The 26991-nt window shown below is 30.5% G+C and overlaps 1 protein-coding gene across 5 annotated transcripts in view; it reads left to right on the top strand.

Moving 5' to 3' along the window:
- PH4alphaEFB (prolyl 4-hydroxylase subunit alpha-1) overlaps window positions 1-26991 on the top strand; it is a 264715-nt gene that overhangs the window by 229203 nt on the left and 8521 nt on the right. For all 5 annotated transcript variants that reach the window (XM_075355113.1, XM_075355030.1, XM_075354963.1 and 2 more), the window contains exons 6-11: window positions 3256-3392; window positions 8591-8730; window positions 11641-11752; window positions 17678-17902; window positions 21260-21325; window positions 26564-26729. In XM_075355113.1, coding sequence (XP_075211228.1) covers window positions 3256-3392; window positions 8591-8730; window positions 11641-11752; window positions 17678-17902; window positions 21260-21325; window positions 26564-26729 — 846 coding nt within the window. The remainder of the gene's footprint in view (window positions 1-3255; window positions 3393-8590; window positions 8731-11640; window positions 11753-17677; window positions 17903-21259; window positions 21326-26563; window positions 26730-26991) is intronic.

Raw genomic sequence — 26991 nt, 5'->3', positions numbered from 1 at the left:
AATCACAACAATTAAATAACTGAAAAGACATGTTGGAAACTGTTTATATGCCACCTTATGGATATTACATTAACTACAAATCACCATTTGGACTTACTAGTGGTATCTTTGTCTCAGGCTACAAATTTTCCAAACTGCCCTCATAAAACCAAGGATTCATTAAATGAGTGTTATTTATTTTCCTTTGGAAAACTCTAAGCCTTTCTTCACATTAATTTCATTTTCCCAGTCCATACTTTCCTGTCATTTGATCTTGGCTTAAAATTATGAATCTGTATTCCTATTTACAATGTGGGTTATAAATTGAGCTGAATGTTTTTTTATTTTTAGATATCCCAATTTTTGGGCCCTCTATTATATTTCAAGATAATTTTTTATTATTTTACCCATTTTCTTCAAAAGCAGCATGTCTGATTTCTAGTCTACAACATGAGCTCAAAAGTTGAAATTATTTTTTGTAAACCAAAATACAGATCTGTTCTGTCAGATGTGAATGTAGGTCAGGGAACAAGCTATTATATATTAGATAATTTTGGTCAGCCTCAGTTTGCTAATTATGAAGCATTACCAATAAAGAACTCAACAATCACTGTAATCTGATAAAATAGAAATTGAAATCAGAATTAAGGTAACATGTTCTTGTAGCATCACAAGACAGGTGATTAGAAGTAACACTGTCTATACCACTGGCTTGTGTACATTATTCTGAAGTATTTATACTGTATGTTTACCAGACTGTTTATTTATTGTGTATTTAATGTTTATATATATCTAGTTATTTTTGTATTTTGTTGGTTGAAATTTTGTTTTTCAATATTCGCTATTATAAAAGTAAATCTATAAATGAATTAATAAATAAACATTTATTTATTTATTTTAACAAAAGACTGATGTCCAATTATAGGTATGTACCTGTTTTTTCTAAATGAAAACCTGTACCTATTAATTAAAGTTGTAAAATATAAAATTTAATTTTAAATTTAGTATAAATCTGCTTTTTGATAAAAACTGCACTTAAAAGTTTTAAAGTTTAAAGATAAAGAATATTTAAAGTAGAACTGTAAGAGACAGTTAAAGTTATTGCCCAAGGATGTGGTAAATCTTGTAAAATCTAGATATGCTGTAGTTTACTTTCACAGTTTGTTTTTCTTTGAAGCAAGTTAATATTTTGTTTTCTATTTAGAAGGTCCTACTTGATGTAAAGATTGATAAAACAATGTACAAGATGTGTTCAAAAAGTAACAAGAATTTTGAAGTTTCGGGGATTGTATTAGTCCGATTCTTGGGATTTTTTTGTTGTTGTATTGGTAAACAAGTCTGAAAAGTATCTGTTTATTTTTAGCCATATTAAATGTTTAGTCTGTTGTCAGCTGTCAAAAGGATAACACGTGTTTTGGTACAATCTGTGATTTTTTATTTGTGTAAATAATGGATCAGAGAATTTGCATTCAATTTTGCTATAAGAATGGATTAATGTTTAGCAATCTTTTAAAAATGTTTAATATTGCTTTTGCTGAGTCTGCTATGAGCAAAGCAAGGGTTTACGAGTGGTATAAGTGTTTCTAAGAAGGTCGTGAAGACGTTGAAGATGACAAGTGCCCCAGACACCTCAGCACATCAACAACCGATGAAAATGTGGAAAAAGTGAAAGAAATGATTATGAATAATCGCCGAATCACAATCAAAGAAGTTTTTGATGATGTTGGGATATCAATTGGCTCATGCCATGAAATTTTTTCAGATGTTTTGGGTATGAAACATGTAACAGCAAAATTTGTTCCAAAATTGTTGAATTTTGAACAAAAACAGTGGTGAATATGGAGGTTGCTCAGGAGCCGCTAAATGCATTCAACAACGATGCAGAACTACTGAAATGTGTCATAACAGGTGATGAAACATGGGTTTATGGATATGATGTTGAAACTAAGGCTCAGTCATCCCAGTAGAGGCATTCTGAATCACCAAGACTGAGAAAAGCTTGGCAAGTATGGTCAAATGTGAAAGTTATGCTCACCGTGTTCTTTGATTTTAATGGCATAGTGCTTCATGAGTTCTTGCCACAAGGTCAAACAATCAATAAGGAGTATTACCTACAAGTTCAATGCCGTTTGCATGAAGCTATCTGAAAAAATGCCCAGATTTGTGGTGAAGCAATTCATGGCTTTTGCACCATGGTAATGCATCTGTTCACACTTCATTACTTGTTCATAAATTTTTAGCCAAAAACAACACTGTAATGATACCCAAGCCACGGCGGCTTGGGTATCATTACACGGTTCGCCAGACATGGCCCTGTGTGACTTTTTTCTATTCCCAAAAATAAAGAGAACTTTAAAGGGCCGTTGTTTTACAAGCATAGATGAGATTAAAAGTAAATAGCTGAAAGAGCTAAACACTTCCAAAGATCAAGTTCCAGAAGTGTTTCGAGAATTGGAAAAAGTGCTGGTGTATAAAGTGGTAAGTGTATAATATCTAATGGGGGACTCTTTTGAAGGGGATAACATTAATGTAGATGAATAATTCTTTCCAAAAAACAAAAATTCTCGTTATGTGTTGAACACACCTTTTTTTTTGAAACGGTAGTGGTTTTCACAGTCACCAAATTCAGTTTTTAATGCTGAAAAAAAAAAAGGTGAAAAAATATTCAAGCATAATTTTCTTTTCTAATCATTAGCTAATTTTAATATTTTTTTAAATGTTATATTTATAATTTTCCTGAAGCAGTTTTAAATAAATAAATCTGCTATGTATTTTGAGAATATTTAGATTCACAGTTATGAAAACTTGCATTTCATAAGGTTATAACCAGACACTTGTCTGGTTATTGGTTATCTAATAGGGTAAGATGTTACCATTTTCTTAGATTATGATCCTGTTTTTAACTATATGAAGTAAACTTATATACATATTTTAGTTGATTATTTTGATCGTTATGGTTATTTCTTTCAGCAGTATGTTAATTCGACTTTTCTCACTAATCTTTATATACACTTACAATTTATTAAAAATGTATTTATTTGTCTTGTAATTTATAAAATTAAATGTTCTGGTAATAACGTTTATAAAGTTAAATGTTCTGGTATTAACTTTCAAAAAATGAAATGAAAATATTTCCAATATGAATTTAACTTCCATAGTAATATAGGATTTCATGCTATGGTTTACTTTGATTCCATGAAATGCAGTGTGTTTGTTCTAACTCTTTTTTACGGCCAAATTTGAGAAATAAAATTAAATTGTTTTTTCTGTTTGCAGGAAATGTAAGAAGAGCTTTACAGATGACTGATGAATTATTAACTATTGTGCCAAGTCATCAGAGAGCCCTTGGAAATAAAGTATTTTATCAGGCTGCCATTGAAAAATCTGATAATACAGAAACCCTTGAACCAGAGGTAACAAGATTAAAAAATATTCTACCATATACAGAAATTGATTAAATTTCTTAATCTGCCTGATGCAAAGGTGCATCTTCCTCTTTTGCCATTCTTATATTCTCGTAATGTGGAAGGAAGTTGCCTTGTAACTATTATTTAATGCACAGACTTTCTGACTGATATGTTACAATATTTAAATTTGTCATTTTTATTGAAGTTCTTTTCTTTTTACATGTTTATTTCATTTGCCATCATGCTAGTTTTGTTTATTTATTACTGAAAGAAGTAGAAACAGACTTTTGAGAATATTATTAAATAAAATATTTAATAATAAAGAAATTGAGCTGAACTCTATTCAGTTCTCAGACTTACAAGCTATAATGCTGCTCAAAAATAGCCTCACTATTGCTTTTATGCTTAATAAATAGAAGGTGTAGCTTTATTATTATAATACCTTTACAAGAAAAATATTTGAATTGATATTTATTTCTTCAATAAAAATAGATAACCCAAAACATTTATCAGTTGAATAAACTAAAAAGTTGTAAAATAAAATTTAAAAATCTTCTCATTTATAAATTTAGAATACAGGTTATAAATAATTTCTATGTTTTGCTTATTTTTATATTGCCATGGCCTTGTTATAAAAACTTAAAATAACTTTTATGCTTCTGATACGTAACTATTAGTCAATATTATGATTACATTTTAAAGAAGTTGTTTGTAACAGAAAATGATTTTTCTTTCTATTTTTTTTTTCTTTCCATAGGGAGAGGAAAAAGCTCTGCCAGCCACCATCATGCCCGCACTGCTGTCAGTGCGGGCCATAAATATATATACCCATAAATGATTAGGCTATATATTCTCTTCTGTTTTGTTTATATGTTTTAGGTCACTTGCATCAAGTCACACTTAGTGATTATTTGTAAAGTAGATCTTTCCTTTCTTTTTCCTGTTTAGCCTCCGTTAATTACCGTTCAGATAATACTTCAGAGGATGAATGAGGATGATATGTATGAGTAAATGAAGTGTAGTCTTGTACATTCTCAGTTCGACCATTCCTGAGATGTGTGGTTAATTGAAACCCAACCAGCAAAGAACACTGGTATCCACGATCTAGTATTCAAATCCGTGTAAAAATAACTGGCTTTACTAGGACTTGAACGGTGGAACTCTCGACTTCCAAATCAGCTGATTTGAGAAGACGCGTTCACCACTAGACCAACTCAGTGGGTTAATTATAAAGTAGATCTAATAATAATTTTTAAAATTTGGTTGATTTAAAAGCGATTCTGTGATATTTGGCTAGTTCTAAGTTCATGTTTTATATTAAAGTGCCTGTATACTTTTATTTTTGCCATACTTTTATTATGTATATGATAATTTTATTGCAAATGATGTTGCTCCATGTCATTTTCTGCTAAAAAATACGAATGATAGCACTGTTAAAATAACCAGTCATTTTCAACAGAAATATTATAAATAATAATATAATGATTTAATACAGTTATAGAGGGGAAGTGTCTTTAGACTACGTAACATGGATTTTGAGTAAAAAAATAATAATCAGATGATAATATTATACAGGTTTTCATGTTTAAATAATAATAACATTAAAATCTGTATAATATGTAATAGGTTTTTGTGTGTTGGTGTATGTATGCATGGAAGTTAGTAGCATTTCAGATAACCAGTAGTAGGAAAAGTATGTGGTTAGAAAGAGAAGCATGGGAAAACCTTAAAATCAGTGTTACCAGAATGTTGAAAATCTTTAAAAATTCTCTGATATTGATTATTAAATAATATAAATAATTTAGTTAATAATTTTTTTAAATGATTTTTGATTCTGTTTTTTAGTAGTAATCATTTAGACAATATGCAAATTTTGATTAAAAAAAACAGTATATTTAATTTATTGATTTAAGTAATTTTTGTTATTCTTTTGTATTAAATTTAATACTTTATTTCCCCGTAAGACAAAACATGTGCTGTTCTAATTTTTCATTGGGCCACAACGTGTAATTTTAGAAAAGCCTTTTGTTGTTTCATTAAACTAAATATTTTAGTATATTGTACAATTTTATAAAATTGAAAATATTTACTGTTTAAAAGTCATGCAAATAACTATGTACTTATACGAGGGTAAATCAAATAAAAACAGAATTTTTTTTCCTTAGCGACTATTTTCTCAAGCATACTAGAAGTGTGGGCCCACACTTCTAGTACGCTTGGGTGGGGTCATTAGGAGTGGGGAGAGCCGGCCATTCCACACTCCCAACCAATTCATCAATAACGCCCACAATGTCGGAGCAACAGGTGCACTCCTCCACTGCCCAATGCATAATTATAAAATTTCTTGCTCGTGAGAAAGTTCAAGCGACAAACATTGTCCTGGCATAAAGAGTTCAAGGAAGGACGAGAAAAAGTGGAAAATCAGGAACACGATCGCCATTCTTGGACTAGCATTACAGACAAAAATATTCGCGCTGTTCAAGACATTCTTGAAGACGATTGACAGGTGAGAGTAACCGAAATTGCAAAACAGGTCAAAATAAGTTATGGAGCTGTCAAGCGATCATCACAAACAACCTCATAAAGTGTGTGCCAGATGGGTCCCTTGCCTTTTGACTACAGATTAGAAGTTGAGACGTTTGGAGGCCTGTCAGAGACTTACAGCAAGGTTTGCGAAAGAAGGTGATGCATTTTTGAGTTAGATCATCACCTCCAACAAAACATGGGTCCACCACTACACTCCCCAGTCAAAACAAGCCAGTAAGGAGTGGTTGGAGAAAGAGGAGGCAGCTCCAGTGAAAGCCAAAACTTGACTGTCAGCTGGAATGGTTTTTTCAACAGGCGGGACATTTTCCTCATTGATTTTTTGCATGAGCGACGCACAATCAATGCTGCTTGCTTACCACTGTGAGCTGTTGAATGAGGAGAGGGCTGCATATCGCCACAAAAGACAAGACCAACTGATTCGATAGGCCATCCTCTTCCACGACACCAGGTTGCATACTGTAACTTTAATGGTCTCAAAACGAAGACATGCACTGGACTCAACTTGATCATCCTCCCTACAACCTGGACCTATTGCCTTGCAATTTTCATTTGTTTGGGCCGCTGAAAGAAGCTCTAGGAGGGCAACGATTTGCAGTTGATGAGGGTGTGGAGGGATTTGTGCACAATTGGCTATTGACGTAACCAGCTTCATTCTATGATGCCGCGATAAAAAACCTTCCCTCTTGCTGGGAAAAATGTATTACTAAAGCAGGAAAGTATGTAGAAAAATAAATTGTATTTCCCCTTTATTTTTCAATAAATAATTTTTTTTTTTATAAATAAAATTCTGTGTACATTTGATTTACCCTTGTGTATGTAATTTATATATGTAACTACATTACATATAGTTATGTAAATAACAATAACTTAAAAAGAAATTTTATAAAAAACTTATTTTATTTGTTTTGTGTTGTATAAAAAATCTCTATCTTCTCTTGATTGCCAAAGCTATCTATTTTTATTTTCCTTCTAAATTTTTGATAACAGGCAATTTTTTCTCCTTCTATCAATTCTACAGCTTCCTCATCATAAAGTTCAATATCAGGTAGCATCATTAATCCATTCTCTATCACTTCTGCTTGTAAATTAGAAGATCTTATTTCAGATTTCTTTAGAATGCTTCAAAGTGTATGTTGTAATTTGAATTAAAAAATACTTGACAGCAAGTATTGTTTATGTCATTATATATATATATATATATATATATATATATATATATAATGTCATCATCATTATATAATGGTTATGTCATTTATATAATGACATATTGAATATAGTGACCAAAAACTTGTCTCTTGGTTGGTTTGGTATGCTGTTAATGCATAAATACAGTATGTACATTGTCTATAATTACAGCAGTTGGTTATTATGGTTATTAAACATATTTGTTATTATGATTTATTTTTTCTACTGTAATGCAACATTTTATTGCTTATAATGTTATAATGACAGAGAGAAGTGGCTCGTCAGTAATGTAGTATATCTACATTGTAGCCACAGAAATATTTTGACAGTTCACATGACTCACCTTTTCCATTTTCTTACATATGTACTATAGTTCTTGTCTTTTTATCTTCTTCCTGTACCAGATTGTTATAAACTGAGGCAGCCACATTCAGTTGTTATTAACCTTTTCCGGTGAGCGTAACATATCATGCGGGTACAGTACTTTATTTTATGTATCCTAGGTGTAATTCATTTAATAGTGATTTAATTATGACTTCACGAAAAACATTCACGATAGAGGAAAAGGCACACATTATCTGGCAGTTAAAGAATGGTGAAACTAATAAGGACATTACTCAAGAATTAGATGTAGGTCATTTGACAATATCGGTAATATGGAAAAACCATGAAAAGATTAAGAAAAATGTTGAAACAAATTCTAGGAAATCAAAAAAATTACGGTCTAATCAACATAATGATGTCGACCAAGCGTTGTTAAAATGGTTTAAATACCAGAGAACTAGTAATATCCCTATTAGCGGCCCTATATTGCAAACTAAGGCGAACAATTTTTCTGAAAATTTTTGGTAAACCATATGAAATAACTTCAGCTTGAATGCAACAGTTCCATCCCTGTCACGATATTGTACGGTTCCGTCATTGTCACTATAACAATATTGTGACAGTGACAATATTTTAAGGGAAGAATAAGTGGGGAGGCACAGCTGTTTCAACCGGTGTGTCAGAAAAATGGCTAGAAACCATTTGGCCAAAATTAAAAGAGGCTACTCGAACAAAAAATCTATAATACCGATGAATCCAGTCTTTTTTTTAAACTGACGCCAGAAAAAACCCTTCAGTTTAAAGGCAAAACATATTTGGGGGAAAATTATCAAAAGAAAGACTTGGAGTACTAATTGCCTAATCACATCTGCCTAATCGGGTGAATTCTTAATTATTAATTGTCATTGATGCATTTTTTTGTTAATCATAATTATGTTACACCTTGTTGCACTGTGTAGATAAATGGCTGGGTTCTAAATCAGTTGCTCTTTGGTTCAGTTTCCAAGGTTACACTTTTTTTAACTTATAATTTTCTGTACATTTCATTGCTGAATTGTGAGCACAGCGTATTTAAGGTTTTGATACTGATACTAAATTAAAACAAAATTGAAATGTTAAGAAATTTTATTTTTTTTATGTATTTACAGGTTGTTGTCACAAGCAGAGTTGATGATTTACCTGAGAGAGAAATTTATGAAATGTTATGTCGCAATGGCCTATCACCACCACCTGAAATTATGGCAAAACTGAAATGTAGATATGTTCATAGAGATTTACCATTTTTAAAGTAAGTAGAAAATATTTCTTATAATGTATCACATACCTATAGTAGATTCTTCAAGTATGGTCTTTTTTTTGAAAATGTGATCATATTTAAGTTGAAAATATGAAATTTAAAATTATTTCATTCTATGCTCTACATAATCTTTTTTATTTTGTAGAAAATTGAAATTTAAAAAGACCCTATTGTATGAAAAAATAGTGAAAAAAAGTATTATTTACAGAATAGGAATATATACAGAATGGCCTGGAAGTCACCATACCCTTAATGTTAACAAAAGATATGAATTAGGATATGTGTTTAGAACATATGGTATTTTCATTGGAGTCAGTTGGCAACAGATTTTTACAATGTCACACACTGTGTAAAAGACAGTTCCGCTAAAATGACTGACATGAGTAGTTACATCATTGAGGAGCAGTTAGTGACAAATGTATGGGTTCATGAATGACAACGTACGAATCAAACAATAAAGCTAATTAGCAATATGTTTTGGCAACGTTTTATTAAACCACCACCACCACAAAAAGCAACAATGTTGGCTTAGGAAAAACATGTGTTTGAATTAGGCAGTGTTAAAGATAGGCTGTGGTGTGGACCATAGTTAACACAGTTAGAAACATGTGCTGCTGTTGCAGTTTCCATTGAACAATTTCCAATGAAATCAACCCATAAATTCATAAAATGTATTCGTATACTGCGGACGACAATGCAAGACCATATGAAAAAGGACTTGAAAGTTAGGCCATTTCGTCCAAGGTTCATCAGTGAATTGTCAGATGCAGACATGGAATGTCTCTCTGCATCCTCTCGGGCTTTATTATAAAAATTCGCCATTGCAGTGAACCATGGAAAGGTGCTTTTTATTGATGAATATGTAATCTATTGCAGTTTGTGTGCCAGAAATGTGTTATTTTAGGCAAAAGAAATTCCTTATTACGTGACAGAGTTGGAAAGAAATCCATCGCACGTCATAATATGGGCTGAAATGACAGCTGTCATTTGTTTGGTTCTTATTTTATTGACTGGTCAGTGAATGTACAAACTTATTTAGAGATGTTGGAGGAATGGTTAATACCACAGCTTCAAAAGAAGGATCTCATGGAACAAGTATGGTTGCAGCAGGATGAAGCACCTGCACATTTTTTTTCTATCTGTCTGTGTGTTTTAAAGTGCATTTCTGAATGAAACATTTCCAAGATGTTGCATTGGCCGTGGTACTCCAGCATCACCCGCTCTGTTATCATGGCCACCACAAAGTCTTGATCTCACCAACCAGACAATTCATTATGATATAATATATATAATGTATATACAGGATGTCCCATATAAATCGCAACCCATCAATCACTCATCCATGAATTTTGAAAAGTCAAGTTTACTCACCTACTCGTTACTGAAATGGACTCGTCCAACATCTGAACATTGCGGCGACTCAGTAGAACACTACTGATAGTAACAACAATGCAATCATAATGTTCAGTGTATTGATAGAGACAAGATGGTGTTTTCGCTAGACGAACGTGTTTTCATCGTTGAGTCGTACTTCAATACGAAATCAGTGGTTGCAGTGCAAGATTTGTTTCGCCATAAGTACCCAGATAAACCAGCTCCTAACAAAGCATCAGTATTAAGGTTAGTCGCAAAATTTAGAGAGACCGGTTCCGTTAATAACAAGGAACACAAAAGATCTGCGTCAGTATTGAATACAGATACAGTCGCTGAAATCAAAGACCGATTACTCGCCTCGCCAAATTAATCGATCAGACGCTTGTCTGCTGAAATTAATTTGTCTAAATCAACTGTTCATCGGGCGACCAAACAATTACAATTACGACCTTATCGCATTCAAACGGTTCATCGACTTCTTGAGCCCGACAAAAAAAAAATGGCTATAATATTGTCAACGGTTCCGTCAATTTCTGCACGAGGGAATTAATGTTATGGATTCGTTATTTTTCACAGATGAAGCACGGTTTCATTCGGATGGCTACGTAAACAGCCAAAACAGTAGACTTTGGAGCGCTGAAAATCGCCACGTTTATCAAGAAAAACAATTACACCCGCAGAAGTTGGGCGTGTGTTGTGTGATATCGCGGAAGAAAAGAATCGGTCCTATTTTTTTGAGTACACCATTAATGCAGAACGATATCAGGATATTTTACTTCAGTTCATCGCACTCTTGGAAGAGGAAGACAGACACTGCCGGCTGCAACATGACGGTGCGACATCGCACTACGCAGGTTCAACTTCTGATCTCGTTGAGGAATTCTTTGGTATTCGTGTTATCGGTCGAGGCTTGTGGCCACCAAGATCTCCAGATTTGACTGCGGCAGATTTTTTTGTACGGGGTTACCTCAAAGAAAAAGCCTACAGCGGCAAACCACGAACACTTGAACGATTGAAAGTCAATATTGAACAAGCTGTATTAAATATCCAGCCACAAACTTTGAAAAAAGTTGCAAGAAACGCTGTAAAAAGAATCGAATCTTGTATTCAAGAAGATGGCGGCCACTTCCAACATTTACTCTAAATGTAAGGTAATGGATGGTAATAATAAACATTACATTTACATTTACACATGCCTTTTTATTATTTCAATACCTACCAATGATTGCACATGGTTGATTGCATTTTATATGGGACAGCCTGTATTATGTTATACGTATATAACATATATATATATAATGTGTGTGTATATATATATATATATATATATATATATATATATATATATATATATATAAAATAACAACTGTTTATAGTCAATTATCTGTTGTAATCAAAATCTGTTCTGAAATTAAGTGGCTGTAAAATTATATGTATTATTAAAGCATATTAATTTTAATTAAGTTTTTTACAATGCTCTCTATTTAGTAATAAATGTTATCTAGGAATATTTTACTTTTTAAATAGATTAGCACCCCTGAAGGAAGAAGAAGCTTATCTAAAACCAAGAATTTTGTTGTACAGAGATGTTATGTCAGATAAAGAAATAGACGTAATCAAAAGAATGGCCCAACCTCGTGTAAGTTTTTTCTTTTTTTTTATAAAAAAATTTTATTCTAATAAATTTTTATGTTGCCTGTAACTCTGTGTCTTATTTTAGTAAAACCATGATTATCAAATAAATTTTAGTAATTTATCCCCAATTTTTTTACATTGGTTATAGCTAAGAGCTGTGCTATATAATGTAGCTGTGTGAATAAAAATTGAAATTTTGCTACTGGATTACTTAATTTTGCTTAGTTCTAGCATTATTCTAGTGTTATTTTATACATCAACTTGTATAATAACAATTTGTTAAAGGTATTAAATCACAGACAAGGAAGAAAAAAGTTTTCTTCAAAAATATTTTATAGTTTTTATACAGAAGTTACAGAAAAATGTAATTTTTATACCTTATTAGAATTACATATACCGTATTTATTCAAGTACCCCTCGCCACCAAATTTGGTGGCGAGGGATATGGGATTTAATATGGGATTTTATTTGTAATTAATCACTGTCAATGTCTGTAGAAGAGTTACCGGTAGTTTCCACATCGCTCTGCCAAAGGTGATCGTCTTCACTACCATCAAGTTCATTAGATATTCTCATTTTTTAAAAGTTTTCCTTACTAATTCCGTGGAAATACCTTCACAAGCATCTTTTATCCAAACACAAATCTGGTTAAAATCTGGGCGTTTGATTCTTCCTTTAGGCGTGAGAAAGAAATTTTCATCAGCCATCCATTTACTGTACAGTTGTTTTAATGCAGATTTGAACGGTTTATTAATGCAGACATATTGTGGTTGTGCAATAGAGATGTCAATCCGCCTGGAATTATTACTTGGTCTGTCATACCCTTTTTTAAAATGTATTTCACTTTATCAGTAGTATGCCCTCGATAACTATCCATTACTAGCATACCTGATTTTTTTTATTAAGTAAATCTCCTGATCGCTTTTGCCATACACACCTGATCCGATCTAAAATTAAGGTTTCGTCCATCCAACCTGATTCCTGTGCTCTGATAATAACTCCATTTACCTGTACGGTAGGAAGAGTTTTTCTTTTAAAAACAATGTACGGAGGTAATTTTTATCCATCAGTAGTAATGCAAAACACAACTCTATACCTTTGTTTTTCATTACCACCAGTGCGAATAGTAACACTTTTTTCACTTTTTTTCTTTACGGATTTGTCAGATGGCATTTCAAAATATACGGGGGTTTGATCAGCATTTCCTATTTGAGAAGGGAAATAGCCTTATCTTTTCTAAGATTTATTATGTATTTGTGAAAATGTAATATTTTTTGTTCATAAGCGTCTGGAAGTCGTTGAGAAATGGTCGTCTTTCATCTTATTGACAAATCATTTCGTGGAAAAATTCGTGTTTGCTTTTTTGCATACATGTTTTGCTGTTCCACCTACAGTTTGCTTTAAAATCAACTTTATTCAATGATTTAGCGATTTCACGAGCATATGATTGACAAATTTCTGTTGTGACAGCATAACCGCATTTCCTTTTTTCCATAACAGTCATACAATTTTTTTTCTATGTCTGTGTATTTTGTTTTTAAGCCATGAAAAGCCCCGTTACTACTATTGCCTTTCACCAGAAGTTGTTTCTTCTTACGCTAGTCTCAAATCAAGCTTTCATCTACATCAAATTTTCTTCCTGCCGCCCGATTTCCAATTTTTTCAGCCTCTTCTATAACGCACAGTTTTTCATTTACTGTAAAAGATCGTAGACACTGTCCTTTTGTACTCCATTTAATGCTGTAATTAAAATAAATCACTGTATTAAACTTTACAAGATAAACTAAACAGATAAAATGCACGTAACCGTCCTCATATACAAAAAGTACAATGACTATGGTGAATAGACAAGACGACGATGGGTAACTGATACTGTAACTGTAGTGTCATTAGAACTGGATGCAGCCTATACAGAATGAATAAGTTTTATAAAAATACTGTAACTTCGTTCCTATCGATAATATGAGCAGGATGTTAATAATTAAGGATGTATTCTGTATAAGTGGCATCGGGTATTGATAAACAAAAGCCTAATGTAACTATGTGATTGAATTTAGGTACTTCTAAGAAAATGTTTACTTTACATAAATTATCCTGGCTAAAGGCTATGTTTCAAGTAAGCCTCGCACCCTTATTTTTTCTCTGTAATTCCAAGAAAAAAAGTGAGAGGGGTACTTGAATAAATACGGTATATATTTATTAGCTGAGCACATATAAATAATTGTATTTTCTTGTCTTATTTATTTTTTAGTTTTATTTTTTCTCATAATTTAAAAAAAATAAAATGAAAGTGTAACAGAAATCAAAATATGGGAAAAATTCACACAAAATTTTATAAAGCATGCTGGTTTTATGATTGTGCCATCTCAACATGAGTTTGTTATTTAGAAGATAAAATTACTTATTTTATCAATAGGACAAACAATTTTTTCTTTAGAACTGAACTGTAATATTGCATATGATAGAGATGTACATTAAAATTAGGTATAATTTAGTTAGTTTATTTACTTAGTCAATGGTAACTATTGTTTGGGATCAGAATTCTTGTAGGAAATATTAAAAACAAATCATCTTTTGTCTTTATTAGTTAAAGTTAACAGTAAATAATTTAAATAAGTTTGTGACTTAGTTCTTCTGTAATTTCCAACAGGGATCTGACTCGCTAGTTTATAGTTCACTTGAGTACTCAAACATGTCACGCAATTATGAGAATCATTTTTCTTTTGTAAGTCTAAACTTGTTTTTGGTGGCTCTGAAATTTCTGGAGGAAAAGTCATTTTACTTCAAAGATTTAACCGACACAGATCATTAATTAGTAATGTGCTGGTCTCCCATCTTCAAAAATTGCTGAGGTTCAAAATTCCTGAACCTCATGAGGGTAAAGACAACTTGAAAGGAGCTTTAGGCTGTCCTTTGGGTGGGTTTGTGTGTCCTTTATTCCCATGAGTAGGTTGCCATTTCTCACTATCCACTCTTTACTTATCCTTTACCCCTTCTTTCTCTTTCTTAGTTTTAAATGATAGGGAACTAGTAACATTTTAATGCTATCGGTTTCTCAGTTCTTTTTCCTAACCATTATTTGTTGATGGTTCTTATTTACAATATAACTTGGTGGTGAATCTAGGAAGTACTTGATCATACTTTGTTATTTCATGAAAACAGATTTCCATGCCTTAATTATTTTCTTTATTTGTGGTTGAATAAGTGTCTGGACTGCTTTGAAATATCTGATGCAGTGGATTTCACTACCAATTGTAGTGGTATACCAACTTTCAGATATACGTCTGTGTTTTATATGTCAGTATTTACTAATTAAAATGTATTGCATGGTAATATACATTTTTTTTGTAGTTTGAATGCATCAGTTATTCTAGTTCTGAAAATGTTGAGTCTATCAGTGTAGCAATGGTTGATATACAAGTAATGCACATCATGTATTTTCTGTCCCTAAATGTATTTTAGACTATTTTATGAAAACATATTGTCTATAACTGTAGATGTATAATAATTAATATACAATGGATATTCTACTGATTACTGTAGTTAGCTTACAGGAGTATGCAGAATATCAAAATGTATCTCTATATTTTATCTGTTTATATTTTTATATAATAAAATAAACAGAAGCGTTAAAAAACGCAACAGATAAAAAAAAAACCACATGCTTAATGAGATTGAGGACAGTTAGATTTTTTTACTAATAAATATGTCAGATGTAGTGATAAATATTTATAAAATATGTTTTTCTACTACTTTAGTGTGAAATATACATTTTATATACTTTAATTTGATAAAAATATATAAAATTAAATATAAAAAGTTGTAAAATGAAAAAGTGATAATCTGCATCTGGTTACAATGTAACATATGTATATACATAAGTAAGTATTATTTTACAGAAATTAATCTTTTTAAGATTATATTATTCCTCTGTACTGTTAAAAAATATTTAAATTCTAATAAATCATCACAAAGAATAGAAAAGAGATAATACATAGATTAAATACAAGATGTGATGAAACTTTACTTACTCAGGACCTGCAAGGTAGCTTCAATCTGTTATAGACAATATGTTTTCATAAAATAGTCTAAAATACATTTAGTGACAGAAAATACATGATGTGCATTACTTGTACATCAACCATTGCTACACTGATAGTCTCAACATTTTCAGAACTAGAATAACTGATGCATTCAAACTACAAAAAAAAAAAATTATATTACCATGCAATACATTTTAATTAGTAAATACTGACATATAAAACACAGACGTATACCTGAAAGTTGGTATACCACTACAATTGGTAGTGAAATCCACTGCATCAGATATTTCAAAGCAGTCCAGACACTTATTCAACCACAAATAAAGAAAATAATTAAGGCATGGAAGAATCAACCTTAGCAAATTGCCTTGATGTGCATACAATTTGATTGATTGGCTAGATGTGCATACAATTGCATATTAAGTGATACTGTTTCATAGTATTTTGGTAATTTGAATTAAACTAATGATGAATATGTGTATTTACTTTATAAACATCTAAAAATTAAAAAAAGCCTACATTTAAGCCAACAATAAGTTTGGACCATTAAATGTGCAATATAATATAATCAGTATTTTTCAACATACCCAAATTATCGTTAAAATAAATGTTCTACCAGAAAAATACAGTTGATTTTTTTTAAACTAAGTATTAGCTCATAGATATAATGTAAGTAAGGGCTTCTATTTTCAAACATTGAAGCATGCAGTTCCTGTTTATTGTTTACTCTCTAATTTCCTCTAATTTTTTTAGTCAGTGATCCAGACTGTCTAAAAAGATGAATGAATTGGTGATCTAGCTTAAAATTGAGTGAGGTTATTATACACAATTGCAACCTGTTAAAATATCATTTAAACATCACAACAATCATACATTTAATTATATGTGTGAATTTTTTCATAATTTTACATTTGATGATACTGGTGCACAGATAATCAAAAGATAAAAATATCATCTGAATCAAAAAATCATTCATGTAATATGTAATGTATAGTGGGGTTTGTCCTACCCTAGTTCTTGCACCTTATTGACAGTAGAGATTCAGCTACAGTTTGTATAGTTTACAGTGATCTAATCTTTGCAAATAACTAACTGCTGTGTAACTGCCATGGAGACTTCTGGGGGTTTCAAAATGAAATGTTAGTGACAGCTTCATCAATATAGATGGAATTGTTTTGTGGTTTCTTTAGATGAATCTTTGAATCTGTGCTATGGAGAAATCTTCTCACCAGTTTCTGAAAAAAATTTTCACCAGATCAGTTCTACGTAGATATTTCCTTCCAACACACCTTAAATTAATTTAATTAACATACTGCTAACATACTAATTACAATTAACTATGTTTATGTACTATAATATTAGCAATAAAGTTCTACTATGAATATACCAGAGGTTTTTTTTATAAGCAAGCTTAGTGACTGTTGATAGATAGAAATTGAGTCAATGAATAAACTATCGTGTATGTTCAAGTATAATTTGCCAAGGTGTTAGCTGGACTTTCCACATGCCACTCAGTTTTACTCAGAGAAAAAATACTGTATTACTTTTGAGTACAAATAGTAATAATGATAGTTAAAAAAACAAACAAGAAAAAATGATTTATCACATTTACATGAACATAAAAATATGTGCTCAAAATATTTTCAACAGCAGCTTATGAATTGTGAAATTTTTTTGTAGTATTTTTTTATATTTAATGTATTTAATTTAACATTATTTCATGTGTTATATTTAAATAATTATTATGGACTTTAATCAGATCTATTTTTTATATTATGTACTGATAAAAAAAAAAATATTATTTATTTACTCAATTTAAAAAAAAAAAAATCTGTTATCGTACTTTATTCTGTATTACTGTTGTGCTAATATATTTATTTTTTCAGTTAAGACGTGCAACTGTTCAAAATTATAAAACTGGAGAGTTAGAAGTGGCAAATTATCGGATCAGCAAGTCAGCTTGGTTGAAGGAAAATGAAGATGAAGTTGTTGCCAGAATTAGTCAAAGAGTTGAAGACATAACATCTTTAACTACATCAACTGCTGAGGAATTACAAGTTGTTAACTATGGAATTGGTGGTCATTATGAACCGCATTTTGATTTTGCTCGGGTATGAATGATTGATTAAGAATATTCATGATGCATGTTTTAAGTTTAAGAAGTAAAATCCTAGTATGTTCTATTTGTAGATTCTCTAATAATAATAATAAATATTTAAGAGTTATGTGTTAACAAGTAATATTTCTAATGAGCTATCTGAATTTAGCGTTTTGAATGATTCAGTATAGTAATGCTAGTAGTTGTTTGATAATTATTCTCACTGATATTAAAATGATCTCTATTACTGTGTAGTGTTTGTTATCTAAGTATATATTCTTCTATTATAAAAAATGCATATTAGAATGATTATGTTTATCATAAAAATCTATGTTTGCAGTTACAATTTTGTTGATTTCTATAATCACAACCAATATTTGATTTATAAATATTTATTCAGAATGTATATTAATTTATACATCATTTTATGTTGTTCATTTTAATTTGACACTGGTTTGTTGAATTTTACCAAGCCCTTGTCATTTGCTGTTCTATCTTTTATTTTTTAATTCCCCTTCCCTGCCTCCTTTTATTGAAGTTCTCCATATTTTTTTTTTTTTTTTGTAATTTACAAATTATAACTAAAGGAAGTATTTTTTCATGTCTTTATTGAATTCTGTGGGAATTTTTCTCATTAAAATTTTGCAGTATTCTGTTGTTAAAATTACTAATATGGCTATTTATTTTAATTGCTTTTAGATATCCTTTTGTTGTAAAGTCTTTTTGTAGGAATTTCATGGATACATTCATACGTTTTCTAATGAAGCAGAGATCTCTGTAAAAATGGTAAATGTAGAGAAAAAAAAATAAATAGAGAGTTAAACATAAAATAAGCAGTGAGTAATTTTATTTATAATTATTTCTGTAGCTGGAAATTTTAATTAACTTATACTTGTTGAATATTTAAATTACCACAAGTTAGTCATAAATGTTAAGGATATCCAATAAATGTTTTGTTCTCATAGGATTACATGTATTCAGGATGTGAAACCATTAAAAATTTGTTGTATCTATCTAAGTGGCTATATTTTTGCATTGTAGTTTTATTAGAATTTATTATTTTCATGGAAAGTAAAATATATATATATATATTTATGAACTTTAAATTTATATTTAATGTATATTGCGATTCTTCAACTGGTTTTCTACCTGGTGGCAGGATCCTTATGCCACCACTGCCTCCATCCATTTCCGTTCAAAGCTTTTCCTTTGTCCCCTTATCTTTTTCAAACTTCACCTCATCTATTAACTTCATTGTTTTTCTTCCTTACTTCCTTTCTCCTTAGATTCCACTTCCTTTAACCACATGTACAAATCAGCTTTCTTTTGTGTACTTCCTTCTTTAATCCTATTCATATTATCATTTAATCCTCAGTCCTCACTTTATTTGTCTATGTTATTTTCTCATCCTTCTCCATATCCACATCTGAAAAGCCGCAATCCAGTCCCTTTCTCTCTTCCTCGACATCCATATTTTACTCCTATACAAAACACTCCTTACATACAGTGTTTGATTTACCTCTTCCTTAACTCTTAAGTTCAAACTTCTACTTCATGGCAATTCTCTCTTCCTACTCAGGGCTTCCTTTGCCATTGAAATACTTCCTTTTATTTCCATTGCACTCTTCCAGTCTTCTGTCACATTAGTCTCCAAATATCTGAGCATAATTATTTAATTTTTCTAACTCATACAGATTTTTTAAAAGTATTCTGCCCTGTATAATTAATTTTTTATCTATTCTTGCCATTTTAGTAAAAACTATTTTTTTAGAGTTATAATATCAAAATAGTTACTGGAATAAACATAATTGTGTATTGCTATTATTGAATAAATTTAGGGTTTTCCTTGACAAAAGTATTTTGACCTAATAATTGTAATTTAAGTAGGTGATATTGATTATTTTGTTTATCTTTATTAACTAAATAACAACAACAATTTTTGTTCTGGTTTAGATATAGTTTGTTTCATGCTTATATTACTTAAAGATTTTATCTTTCCTGGCTTTATGATATAGGTAAAATGTAAAAAAAAATAAATTACTGTATTTTGAGGTTATTGAGTTAAGCTATGCAAAAACTTTGGTTACAAACAGTTTTCTTATGAATATTTGTGCATACATTTGTGTCTACTATACTTTTTATCAGGAAAAATTTAACCTATATAATAATATATGAGAGATATTGTGGTAGCTTGTTTATTGTTAGGAGGAATTAACTAATTAAACTTCTTAATAAATCATAAAAATCTCATGTGGACACTGCATGACTTCCTTGTATGCCTAATAAATTACATATACACATTATTTTAAAATGAAAAATACATAATTATTTTATTCCATTAATACACTTGTTTGTTGTTAGGAGGAATTAACTAATTAAACTTCTTAATAAATCATAAAAATCTCATGTGGACACTGCATGACTTCATTGTATGCCTATTAAATTACATATATACATTTTTTTTAAATGAAAAATACATAATTATTTTATTTCATTAATAACTACAGATATTTTTTCTATTTTTTATTTTTTTTAATGTTTGACATATTTATTGTAAAAAATGTTTTTACAATCAAAGGTTAATTAATAATTCTTAATAAATCAATATATTTAAATTAAAAGAAAAAGTTAAAAAAAGGAGATGAAGTCAGATTTGAACCGATGTGCCTTCCCGATGTAAGATCCAAATATGTCATTAATTAAATTATCATTTGGCTATAACTCTGAAACCATTGAAAATAAGTACCGCATATGATATATCATTAAAAAGCTCTCAATGAGGACTTATTACTGCAGTTAAGAAAAAGTCCAATATCCAAATGTTTTTTGGATTTTAGGCTTTTTTGGGATATTTTTGGTGCAGTCAATTGCATTCAATGTGGAGGTGCACAACTAAATGTTACAGCGCTCCTAAATCCAAAATTTCAATATCCTATGGCTAATCGTGTTTGAGTTATATGAGATACATATGTAGAGACGTCACATCAAAACTAGTCAAAATGGATTCAGGGATGGTTAAAATGGATATTTTCATTGAAATCTGAAAACTGAAATTTTTCATGCAATACTTACTTTACTTCATAGTAGGAAGTAAAAAAGATACTGAGGAGATTCTAATGCAATTAGAATATTCCTTTATGTTAAAAGGTGGTTAACTTTTACTCACTTTTCCATTTGAATAAATAAAATGCTAAAATTTTTCTACTTATTTTTTGTAGAACCTATTTTTACTGCTTACACCCATCAGTTTTCTTTAACTTTCATTGTCACCATTTTTCATTTTATTATTTTAATTTTTTTAATACTGATTTTCTTTCAGTTCAGTTTTAATTATTAAATTTGGTTTACAGTAGTTTTTGTTTTGTTTCAGCGAGAAGAAACTAATGCATTTAAAAGTTTAGGAACTGGCAATCGTATAGCTACAGTTTTGTTTTATGTAAGTAAACAATTCATATAATCAGTCAATTTGCTTTTATTCATTTAATCTTCTTATATGTATTTTTTATTTTGAATACACTTTTTCTTAGAATCATGAATTTGCCAAAAGTAATTAAAATCCATCCGTCGCAAAGTATCTTTGGAGTTACTTAAAAAAAAAACCTTTTAAAACGTTTTCTTGCAACAAACACCAAACAACAAGGTTATTTCTTATTGTACATTAATAGATTAATAAGTAGTCCTCTTCAATTTAACAAGCAAACTTAAAGGTTATCTGGTGAATTAATCATTTAAATAAAAAAAATAATAATAATTTTTTAGATAAACAAATAGAGAATGACAGCAGGTGTTAAGATTTAGTTTCATATTGATTAAAATAGTTGGGCAATTCTAACATATGTACATAAGCATTTGAAAGAAATTAAAGTAACTCAGTATTTCTGCTTCAGTCAATTTTTTAATTTTATGAAGTAAATGAAAATTATTGAAATTGTGAAAAATATAAAACTTCTGAATAATGACGGTATTGAGTTCCTGACAAAATATGTTCTTTGCTGAAAACAATGGTTAATATTCATGAAATAATAATTAAATTATTAAGATCCTCGGTTCGGATGCATCCTCGGTTCTTCCTGTAAAGACGTTATAAAATAGTGGATTTTTTAATTTTATTTTGTGTTGTGCACATATTACAGAAAATTTACATTAATGAATAAAGTTAACTAAAATGCAGTCAATTTTTATTTAAATATAAATATTTGCAAAGGCCAGTATTTTTTTATGGATAGTGTATTAGTAGATATTTGAATAACATTAATACAATTACAGTATTAGAAAGAGAGAAATGATACAACTTTTGGTCCAAAAACTTTCAATTTAGCCTAAACTTTTATAAAAAACAAAAGTGACGACTAAATGTGTTCAGATTATTTTGTGTAAGAATTAAGATATTTCTTTAGTAAAGTGTGAATTTTTGTTGTTTTTTAGTGCTGTTTCTTTGTTTTAAATATTTAATCCAGGTTGTCACAAAAAGTGTACCTGGATATTCATTTTTGGATTCTACACATCAAAATGAAAAAAAAAGTTCTTTGAAAAAATGTAATTTTCTCTTCATTTTCCTTTACCCGCCATTTTATGGTTTTTGAAAAAAATTTTATCTGAAGACTGGATTGAAGAATCATTATATTATGTGACATACTAGTTACATCAACTTTCTCAAATAAATAAAGAATAGTATAAACACATTGACCGACTTCAAGATGGGAACACATTTATATCTTAATTTGTCTCGATCATTAATTTTATCAAAATGTGTTTTAGCTAAAAAGTCTTTCATTGTTAACAAATTAACAGTTTATTTTTTTTAAATTAGTTGACATATTTCAAGTAATATCACGTTTCACTTTTTATTCCAACTAGAGTAGTTTTTTTTTATTATTAATTTTTTCCCAATTTTTCTTTTATCTACCATTTTGCTAATTGAGTATTTCTGAACCTGTATGTTTATATGAACTTTCTTTCACCAGTAGAACATGTTCTGAAAGTTTTTTACATTCCTCATGAATCACCCTAATAAAAACAAAGAATCTCTAACAACTGTACAACCCCAATTTGATGAACCACAATATCTATGATGAAATTTCTAATGAGATTAAATGTAAGAAATATTACATGTTGGTTACACTTAACAATCAAAAGGATTAATGAAGCAAATGTAAACACATAAAGTTGTGGAATGATGAGAATTATATTCCTGTATGAAACTTATATTAATGTACTTGTAAAAATAAAACAAAGGACATTCCACTGAGTTGTTAAAAAAAAATAATAAATTTTTAGGTCAGTAAACAAATTAAAATCTTTAGTATTGATAAAAAGCAATGTGGTTACCGTATTTTGTAAGGCAGAAGAAGAAAGACAGCTATGATTCTATTTTCTCATTGCCCAGCAATGAGGAAATAGAATCGAAAAAGAAAGCAAATATTCAGCAGTCTAATAGAGAACAGTGTGAGGAAGTTTACATAGGATATTGCTCCTAAGGTTATTCTTTTATCAGGAAATACTGAAAATTTTATCCAACTTGGTTTTACAATCTTCCATGTTGAAGGAGAGTGGTTCTTGGTACTTGTCAAGAAATGAAGTGAAGGATGGAATGACACCAAATATTGGTTATTTAATCAGGTAGGCTGATGAGTCATTGAATTGATATTCTTCATATAGCTAATATTGGCAAGAGTTAAAACGAAGATGCGGAAGACTTAATTGGTGTGCTAGACTTAACACTAATGAAATAACTGATAGAATTATAATGATGAATTTGTGTAAACAGATTTTTTTTATATGTACTACCCAAAAGTTCAGGGAATTTGAATTTCACGCGCGAACCATTGCTGGTACGACCTACTGCTGCTAGATGTGGCTAACAGTACTCTTTGTGAATCAGTCTTCCAACAGCTGTGATGGTGAGAGGCTGCATTGTTAACTTTTGTGCAGTTGTGTAACATTATGTTTTACTGCTTCGGCGAAGTTCTAAATGGCAGATTTTAAAGAGCAAAGAACCTGCATCAAATTTTGCTTTATGCTTAAAAAAACTGGTGCAGAAACCCATCGCATGCTTGTGGAAGCATTTGGTGATAATGCTAAGAATAAAAGTAAAAATTTTATTGTGGTACAAACGATTCAAAGATGGACGAACGACAGTCAATGACGATGAGCGTTCAGGAAGACTATCAACAAGCGCAGCACCAGAAAACATCGCGAAAGTGCGAGAGGCTATTGTTGCAGATCATAGACAAACAATCCATGATGTTTGTGTAATCGTACAAATGTCTTATGGGTCCGTGCAACGCATCTTGTCAGACAATTTGGATATGAGACGCATTGCTGCAAAATTCGTACCGAGACTGTTGAACAGCGACCAGAAACAAAATCGCGTAGCTGTCAGTAGTGAATTGAAAAATTCAGCAAGAGATGACCCTAACTTCATTTCCAACATCATAACTGGTGATGAGACATGGGTGTACGGGTATGACCGTGAAACTAAGCAGCAGTCGTCGCGGTGGAAGTCACCAAGTTCACCACAGCCAAAAAAAGCTCACCAAATTCGCAGCAATGTGAAGTCCATGAAGATTGTTTTTTCAACATCAAAGGTTATCCATAAGGAATTTGTTCCTCTTGGTCAAACTGTCAATGGGATGTTCTATTGTGAAGTTTTGAAGCAGTTACGTGAAAGCATTAGGCGCAATCGTTCAGATCTGTGGGGTAACAACAGCTGGGTTCTGCACCATGACAATGCGCTCGCACACACATCGCTAGCCATTCAGAATTTCTTGGCTTCCAAAAAGGCGGTAATGATTCCCCACCCACCCTATTTGACCTTGCTCCGTGCGACTTATTTCTCTTTCTGAAAATAAAATTTCAATTGAAAGTCCGTTGTTTAAACATAATTGAGGAGATTCAGGAAGAAATGCAGAACGTGCTTCAAACACTTATACATGCAGACTTCCAGGGATACATGGAATCATGGGAAAAATGCTGGGATCACTTTATCAATGCCCAAGGGGATTACTTTGAAGGAGACAGTGGAAATTATAAGTTATGGTAAGCTATTTTATTTTTATGGTAAAATTCCCCGAACTTTTGGGTAGCACCTAGTATTATAGGCCAGATTCTAGATTTGGAAAATGATGCTCATTAACTAGTGCTGGAAAATTCCAGCGCAGTGATTATTTGAGTCCTGGAATAGATTGTTGTTATTTGATTGTATTTGTGTATACATTTAAATTTAAAATCATATGTTATTTTCTAAAAGTATTTTTGTGTGTTAGATATAAAATGTGAAGGTACCTATAAAAGTATGTATCTATATCAAAACTTCTTTGTCCATTTAACAAGGTTTCATAAGAAGGCATGGTTCTTACTGTTAAAACAATGTTATATATGCAATAGGTTGTTGTTATTGGTGTTAGATGTTCCAAACGTGTTCCTACACAAGTTGACTTATATAATTGTCTCTGTACTCAGTCTGAAACTGGACATTGAACATTCAAAAATGGACAAGTTGACTCATCTATAATTTTCCAGTTGCAATGCTAACTTTCTTTAGTTTATTAGAGAATTACAACTCAGTTCTGTTAAATTATATACTCTCTGAGTCGTATGTTTAGCTTATAAATGAAGGAGCATTTCTACAAATAGCATATAAGTACAATATGTGGTGACATAAAATACACCGTGTATGTGTTATAACACATTTTTTGAAAAAAGAATTGAGACTTGTTAGTTTTTTCTCTGAGTGTAGTGAATTTATCAAATTTAATGAGTTTGAATTAATTTGAACAAAAAATAAAGAAAGAAAACCAAACAATCTTTTACAGTCAATAAAGTGGAGCTGGTAATGGGTTGCTAAACTAGAATTAACAAGCTTAAATCGTAGAGTAAACTGTTATGGATATTTGTATAATAGTTACTAACTTCAATTTTTTTTTAATCATTCAACTGATAATAATTATTGTGGCAAATACTTGTCCATTCAAAAGTGCAGTTTATTACATGGGAATTCAAAATGTCTAACATTACCTATAATTCAAAAGTTAGTTTAAAGCCGTTCTTATTCAAACCTTATACCTTGAAGTATGTACAGATTTTATAGCATATGTTATTAAATATAATTTAATATGTGTGAAGGTATTTAAAATATATATTTAACAGTATTTTGGCAATAATGTTTCAGATTAAGTACAGAATAACTAAAAGGTCAAATGTCTACAAAAATGATGAACATTTAAATACTTATGAATGATATTATTCCTTGTCAGTTCTGTTTATTTATTCACATAATTTTGTTAGTATATTTCATATAATTATTATTTTTGTGTATTAATGTGAACTATGACTGCTTTTCTTTGTTTTTCATTAATTTTGTATTTCTGCTTTTGTTTGTTTAATTGTTTAACATTCTAAAAAATCTAAAACAGATATTTACCACCCTTCATCAGTACCTATCATACGGCCACTCTGCTTGTTAGAGACTTGAAACCTCCTGTATTAAGTACAAGATTCATGGAGGAAACAAGTTTTCATTTATTGGATATATATTCTGTATTACTAAAAAGGGTATAATTGAATTTATAAAACAATATAATAGTTCTAATATATTTACGAGTATTATTTCAGCAGTGGTAAGTATTTTTGTTATGAACATTCAGATTATTTTTATGCGTGTTTTTCATTTCAGATGAGTGATGTTGCTCAAGGAGGAGCTACTGTATTTCCTGCATTGAGGCTTTCATTATGGCCTGAAAAAGGTACCGCAGCTTTTTGGTACAATCTACACTCAAGTGGAGAGGGAGACTATGCTACCCGTCATGCTGCATGTCCAGTTTTAGCGGGTTCAAAGTGGGGTATGCATTATTTCATATTAATAGAAAATTAAAATAAGTGTTAAATTAATTTAATATGTTCTTATATAAGAAGTGCATAGTTTTCATTGAAAAAGAATGCTGAATGCTGATGCAAAGCCGTTACTCATGTAGTAGAATTTATTTCAGATTATATAAAATAATCTTAACATGTTACTGCTGATTCCTATTTAAATTGATGGTGAGGTGAAATGATTGTTCTGCAGCTAACACTGTTAAGTGAATACCATTGTTTATGATGCAT

The sequence above is a fragment of the Lycorma delicatula genome, chromosome 1 (genome assembly GCF_047948215.1).
Source record: "Lycorma delicatula isolate Av1 chromosome 1, ASM4794821v1, whole genome shotgun sequence".
Classification (NCBI taxonomy): Eukaryota; Metazoa; Arthropoda; class Insecta; order Hemiptera; family Fulgoridae; genus Lycorma; species Lycorma delicatula.
Note: the sequence above shows the minus strand (reverse complement) of the source record. Positions and strands in the feature narration are given on the sequence as shown.